At 37.4% G+C, this 7584-nt stretch overlaps 1 protein-coding gene across 4 annotated transcripts in view; it reads left to right on the top strand.

The window, feature by feature from the left end:
- Positions 1–240: 240 nt before the first annotated feature.
- The window catches only part of LOC306878856 (sodium channel protein type 8 subunit alpha-like), a gene marked incomplete at both ends in the record, with an annotated part of 55535 nt that continues 48191 nt past the window's right edge, over positions 241–7584 (top strand). For all 4 annotated transcript variants that reach the window (XM_079431425.1, XM_079431423.1, XM_079431422.1 and 1 more), the window contains 2 exons: positions 241–522; positions 7320–7450. In XM_079431425.1, the coding sequence (XP_079287551.1) occupies positions 241–522; positions 7320–7450 (413 nt within the window). The remainder of the gene's footprint in view (positions 523–7319; positions 7451–7584) is intronic.

The following is a 7584-nucleotide window of genomic DNA, read 5'->3' as shown; positions in this document are numbered from 1 at the left end:
GAAATCAATGGATCGTTTGCAAACACACACACATGCAAATATACTTGAAAAGTGGAAATGTTTTATGTTTGCTTTGTTTGTGTGTCATTATTTGCTTTTGAATTTTAACTTCTGTTCTTTTTGTTTCCTCATTGTTCCGTTTCTGCATCTGTCTGGGTAACTCCCTCTCCCCTCCTTTTCCTAGAGCTGGCTGTCCTGAATGGCTTCTAAATAAAGAGGACTCTGCTGCAGGATGACAATATGGCTGCGCCGCTGCTCGCACCTCCAGGCCCCGATAGCTTCAAGAGGTTCACCCCAGAGTCTTTGGCCAACATCGAGAAGCGTATCGCTGAGGAGCAGAAGAAGAAGCCTGTTAAGCCCAGATCTGACAGCAGTCACCGTGATGACGATGATGACAACAAACCGAAGCCCAACACAGACTTGGAAGCGGGGAAGAGTGTGCCCTTTATTTACGGGGACGTCCCTTCTAAAATGTTGGCTGTGCCCCTGGAGGACTTGGACCCCTTCTATTTGAACAAGAAAGTGAGTGAGCTTTGAGCCTATATCATCCCTGATAGAATGTTTGGAAAAGTGCAGAGAGGATAGAAGTCGGTGAATCAAACTTGCAAACTTATACCTAAGTTTGGATGGATGAACAGATTAGATGATATAGTAACAAACAAGCATAAGGATTTGCGATTTTATATAAAAAATAATAATAATGGTATGGTTATTAAAGATGTTTGTTGAAATTAATTTGCTGAAATTAAGATTTCTAACAATTCGCAATATTATTTTCTTGTTTGTATTTTGGGTTTAAATGCATGTTTTTAAATTTACTGTTTTTTCTTTCTCATTTATTCACCCACAAGTTGTTCCATGAGTTTCTTTCTTCTGTTGAAAAATGAAAATGAAAGAAGAAACAGTAGTTGGTCCCCATTAACTTCCATAGTAAGGCCATGACTTCCACCTCGGACTCGTAATCCAAAGGTTGCGGGTTCGAGTCTCGGGCCGGCAGGGATTGTAGGTGGGGGGAGTGAATGTACAGCGCTCTTTTCACCCTCAATACCACGACTGAGGTGAGACCGACCCTTGAGCAAGGCACCGAACCCCCAACTGCTCCCCAGCATAAATGGCTGCCCACTGCTCCGGGTGTATGTTCACGGTGTGTGTGTGTTCACTGCTGTGTGTGTGCACGTTGGATGGGTTAAATGCAGAGCACGAATTCCGAGTATGGGTCACCATACTTGGAAGTATGTCACTTCACTTCACTAGTACGGGAAAAAAATGCTATGGAAGTCAGTGGGGACCAAAAATAGTTTGGTTATCCATATTCTTCACAATATCTTCCTTTATGTTCAACAGAGGAAAGAAACTCATACAGGTTTGTGGGTGAGTAATTGATGACAGGATTTTCATTTTTGAGTGAAATCATAAATCATATCATAAATCTTTCAAATAAAAATGTAAATCATAGAATTAAAGCTATAAAATAATAAAAGTCAAAATGTTTCATTTTAACATTTTAGTTTTAACAAACCCAAACTTCTGAGCAATTAATGTTTAAAAGGAATATAATAAAAAAAATATACTACAATATAATAAAAGGAAAAGGTCTTTACAATTTTTTTCCAGCTTTATTTGAAATGGTATTGGAAAGATCATACTGTTCATACTGAAGTGATCCGCTTGGTAAATTGTGATCTTCGGGTGTTAGAATGTACAATACTGTCCTGAATTTAAGGCAATGATACTTATTTTGGTGTATGTTTGCTATTTAGCTTTTGTTGTTTGATTTGTGGACTAATTAATTCAATAAACAGGCAGTTTAAACTAATGCACAGAACTAAATCAAGCTTACCAGCTCTACTGCTATTTTTTGCTACTGAAGTTTAAATCAGAGATGCTACAACATCTCTTTTTTTGAATTCTCACACTCTCAAAGGATTGTGAAATCATATCGTTGCAGTATTCACAGCGTTGCACAGTATTCTCATGTTTATATCATCAGCAGACTCATATAGCAAATATAGGATGTTGTGAATATTTCATATATTGACCTACAGTGGGGCAAATAAGTATTTGATACACTGCCGATTTTTCAAGTTTTCCCACTTACAAAGAATGGAGAGATCTGTAATTTTCATCGTAGGTACACCTCAACTGTGAGAGACAGAATATAAAAAAAAACAGAAAATCACATTGTATGATTTTTGAATAATTAATTTCCATTTTATTGCATGAAATAAGTATTTGATCACCTACCAACCAGCAAGAATTCTGGCTCTCACAGACCTGTTAGTTTGTCTTTAAGAACCCTTCTTATCCTCCACTCATTACTTGTATTAATTGCACCTGTTTGAACTCGTTACCTGTATAAAAGACACCTGTTCACACACTCAATCAATCAGACTCCAACCTCTCCACTATGGACAAGACCAAAGAGCTGTCTAAGGACACTAGAGACAAAAGTGTAGACCTGCACAAGGCTGGGATGGGCTACAGGACAATAGGCAAACAGCTTGGTGAGAAGGCAACAACTGTTGGCGCAATTATTAGAAAATGGAAGAAATTCAAGATGACTGTCAATCTCCCTCGGACTGGGGCTCCATGCAAGATCTCGCCTCGTGGAGTATCAATGATCCTGAGAAAGGTGAGGGATCAGCCTAGAACTACACGGGAGGACCTGGTCAATGATCTGAAGAGAGCTGGAACCACAGTCTCAACGGTTACCATTAGTAACACACTACACCGTCATGGATTAAAATCCTGCAGCGCACGCAAGGTCCCCCTGCTCAAGCCAGCACATGTCCAGGCCCATCTGAAGTTTGCCAAAGACCATCTGGATGATCCAGAGGAGGCATGGGAGAAGGTCATGTGGTCAGATAAGACCACAGTAGAACTTTTTGGTGTAAACTCCACTCGCCGTGTTTGGAGGAAGAAGGATGAGTACAATCCCAAGAACACCATCCCAACTGTGAAGCATGGGGGTGGAAACATCATGCTTTGGGGGTGTTTTTCTGCAAAGGGGACAGGACGACTGCACGGTATTGAGGGGAGGATGGATGGGGCCATGTATCGTGAGATTTTGGGCAACAACCTCCTTTCCTCAGTAAGAGCATTGAAGAAGGGTCGTGGCTGGGTCTTCCAGCATGACAGTGACCCCAAACACACAGCAAGGGCAACTAAGGAGTGGCTCCGTAAGAAGCATTTCAAGGTCATGGAGTGGCCTAGCCAGTCTCCAGACCTGAACCCCATAGAAAATCTATGGAGGGAGCTGAAACTCCGTGTTGCCCAGCGACAGCCCCAAAACCTGAAAGATCTGGAGAAGACCTGAGTGCTGCAGTGTGTGCAAACCTGGTCAAGAACTACAGGAAACATCTGACCTCTGTAATTGTAAACAAAGGTTTCTGTACCAAATATTAAGTTATATTTTTCTATTGTATCAAATACTTATTTCATGCAATAAAATGGAAATTAATTATTCACAACCCATACAATGTGATTTTCTGGATTTTTTTTTAATATTCTGTCTCTCACAGTTGAAGTGTACCTATGATGAAAATTACAGATCTCTCCATTCTTTTTAAGTGGGAAAACTTGAGAAATCGGCAGTGTATCAAACACTTATTTGCCCCACTGTATATAGTTTACAAATAATTTACAAAATTTCCCCAGTGTGTGTGTGTGTGTTCTCTTTATGGTTGGTTAGTAAGAACTTTTCAGTGCCTTTTTAAATGCCCTTCAGACTCCGTGTAGTTTGTGTGTATATATATGGGTGGAATGGTGCACCCACATCAGCACCTCCTTGTTGGTACACTAGAGGTATAAGTTACATAACCGAGCACAGTGTAGCATGTGTTATACAGTGGGAGCTGAGGAGATATTTTTGAGAGAAAATTAGTAGAGGAAACAGAATATTGGTCTTGTCTGTGTTTTTATCATCTGTTGCACACGTTACCAAATCCACCTCGCATTACCAGAAATAACGTGCATTGCTGCCACCGTGTCCCCTCCAACATATTACATCCCCTTTTTGGCCCTCCCTCCTCCTCTCCCTCTTGGCAATATTATGTTTTTGTTATAACTGCCCCAGTCATGTATTGTGAGGAAGGGTTAAAGTGAATAAAAAGAGAATAGGAATGCAAGGAAGAAGTGCAGAGTTGCAGTTTTACTGGCCCCTTGGTGAAAGAGCCAGTCAGAATGTCAGGAAGCCCTGTAGTCACATGTGTTTGTTTGTATGTGATTGAGAGAGATACGGAATGCAGTTTTTTGATGGAAGTCATTGCACCAGCTGTATGTTAGGGCTTGACATCTGGAGACAGATGTTTAAAAAAAGTTCAGGTCTGTAGATTTACTTTTATGGATAATTTGTGACAGTTATCAGTGAGTATGTTTGTTCATACCATGTTTTATGGATTGATTAGTAGTTAAATTAATGGATTATTTATTACTTTTAGTGATTCAATGTAATTATTTAGTTAATAAATACATTAATGGATGTTTTTAAGTTTTTCTCTATATTATTAATCTATTTTATTCATTTTTATTTATTTTTTTAATTGTATTTTATTAATAGGTAGAAACATTTATGAATTATTTTATCAGTGATTATATTTTCTTTATACCATATTTCATGTCTACAGTATATTATTATTCTGTTTGATTTGATTGATTTTTTTTGTTTTATTTTATTGATTAATAGATACATTAATGGATGGCAGATTTTTACGAATGATTATATTTTGTTTATACCACATTTTGTATCTCTATTAATGTTTTATTTTATTTTATTGGTTAGTAGATTCAACAATGAATGGTTTATTGTTATAAGGGATAATATTTAGTTTATACCATGTTTTATCTTTTTCATCTTATTTAATAAGTGCATACATTAACATATATATATATATATATATATATATATATATATATATATATATATATATATATATATATATATATATATATTATTATGAGTGATTATATTTTGTTTATGCCATATTCGGTTTATACCATATTTTATATTTATATTATTATTACTCCTATTGCTTTATTTAGCAATACTTCAAATATTTTCAGTCATGTCATTATAACTTTATTCACTCTCTAAAAGATAGACAGATAGATGCTTCTTAGCGCATTTTGAAAGCTGTAAATAAAGACTGAGAAATGTTGGTTAGCGGTTGGATGGGGTGTTGGCCATTTGAGGCCTTACGGTAAGTCCATTTAGTGACGTCGAGTAGATCGGATGTACTTGGAGTTAAGTGCACTTTCTATGTGATGCTATATCCAGTTTTTCCTCTATTGACCCCCCCCCCCCCCCCCCCCCCATACAAACACACTTCTCCCTCCCTCGTCCTCCTCCCCCACAGCAGTTCCCTCAGCTCTTGTCCACATCTTCATGTCTCTCTTTCTCTCTTCTCTGTAGATGATGAAATTTTCAGTAGCTTTGCAGCATATCACTTATGCTGTCGGAAGGAAAGACCAATAGGCTGCATTGTGTGTGTGCAGGTGTTGACATAAGGCTGTGATCACATGTACATGACCATTAAGCTCCATGTTTTGGTTTTGCTCATATGCAAAGTCGCTTGCCTTTTATAGATACAAGAGTCAGAGTCACAGTTGATTATTTGTTGTGGTTATGCAGCCTGATAACTGTGTTGCTGGATTGTTGCACACTGAATATGAAAATCGTGTGCTTGTTACATACATTTTAGCATTGTGATAAACAAGATGCTCATTAATATGAAGATTCGGAGAAGATTAGAACGATTTTTAGGCCAGGATACTGAGAGCTACAGCTCCTCAGCAAAGAGTGCAGCATTGTGAGAGTGGGAGCTCCCGCCAGCGGAGGAAGCCCACAGTCTGTCGCAGTGTGTGTGTATGTGTGTGTGAGAGAGACTCTGGGGAAACCAGTGTTCAGTATTCAGTAACACATGGAGCCTTCTGGGCGGTTCACAGCTTTTGCTAGTGTGACAGTCTTTGGGATTCTGTGCCTCAAAATGACAGCTGTCTTCAAACAGAAGACACAACGCTTTCTGTCTGACATACGCTGTCTTTTAATTTATGATTTTGTTAAGCGTGTTTTAGTATTTGACATTATTAAATGCACAGAGAGACACACAGACAAATGCAGTGAAAAAGGAGATAGGGGATGGAGAAATAGAGAGAGATAGGGGCACTCTGAGTTGAATGTGCTCATTCTGTTCTCCTTCAGACAGCTGTCTATTTTTAATCTAATTAGATTTCAGGAAGATTCTCATCTGCTCGTCTCTGTGGTTTCTTGGGTGTGTGTGTATGTGTGTATGTAACTGTAGTGGTGTTTTGTGTAACAAAGTATTCTATGTGTTTAAAGAAATATTGTCTTATTCAGTATTTTGTCTTGTTTTCCAGTAAAACTCTAAATATGCTTAAAACAAAAGAAATATATCAGGACTAGAAAGCTTTTATTAAGGCTTTTTATTTTTATTAAGACTTTTCTAATAAAATATCTCAAATATAGTTTTTTTTGTACCCAGTGGCTACTAAAAAAATGAACTAAAAACAATAGAATAATAATAACAACAATAATAATAATAACTTAAAACAAGAAAGAAAAAATATTCACCAAAGGGATAACAAAAATAAGTTAATAGGGGAAAAGAAAAATAATTGAAGATATATAAATGCACAATTTTATGTCTTTGAACATAACACTGTGTGTAAACTTGGATTCATGTGGTTTCCATGATGAGTATGTGGATGAAGATTCTCTGTCTCTTTTTTCTTACATTATGCAGGATCAAACAGCTTTGCAGGACTTTTGACCCACCTTCCTTCCTTCCTTCCCTCCCTCTCGCTTTTCCCTGTCCCACACACACTATCTGGAGTCAGCACTTCTGCATCTGATGGATCTCAGTGTTAGTGGTTAGCATTAGCGTTAGTATTACTGTCTGAGTTCCTGTAAGAAGTCCATATCTTTGCCAGAGCTCACTGCAGTTGTCTTAGCTCCATTCGCGTAAATACATCCCTAGCTTGGTTTTAATAGGCTTGATTTAGAAATAGCCTTTGACCTGGATTTTATGTTATTTTATTATGAAAAACTTATATGGGTGTATTTTAATAAAGTATACAGTTTGCAAGTTTGTTGAATGCGACCTGTCATTTTTGGATAAAATTGAATTTATTGTCATGTTAACCTGCAATTATATTGAAGGTTAACATTTACTGCCATTTCTCAACTTATTTTTTGTGAATGTGTGTGCTCGCTCACCATGCACCCTGATATATGTAACTAATATCTCTCCTTCTCTTTCCTTCTCTTTCTTCTTTTTTCCTTTTCCTCTTTTTCTCTTCAGACCTTTATAGTGCTTAACAAAGGAAAAACTATCTTCCGTTTCAGTGCCACGCCCTCGTTATATATCATTAGTCCTTTTAACCTATTCAGGCAAATAGCAATTAAAATTTTGATACACTCATATCCTTTTCAGTGCTCTAAACATTGTTCATGTTATTAATGATTCTTGTTCTTGTTTAAACTGCTTTCTAATCTGTGCTTAATCTGTCTGTCTGAAATCTGACAACAATGCTTTGTTAGATTTATAGTGTCACAGTAAATAATTT

This window comes from Barbus barbus (genome assembly GCF_936440315.1).
Source record: "Barbus barbus genome assembly, chromosome: 13".
In the NCBI taxonomy this organism is placed as follows: domain Eukaryota; kingdom Metazoa; phylum Chordata; class Actinopteri; order Cypriniformes; family Cyprinidae; genus Barbus; species Barbus barbus.
This window is presented reverse-complemented; position numbering and strand designations above follow the sequence as displayed.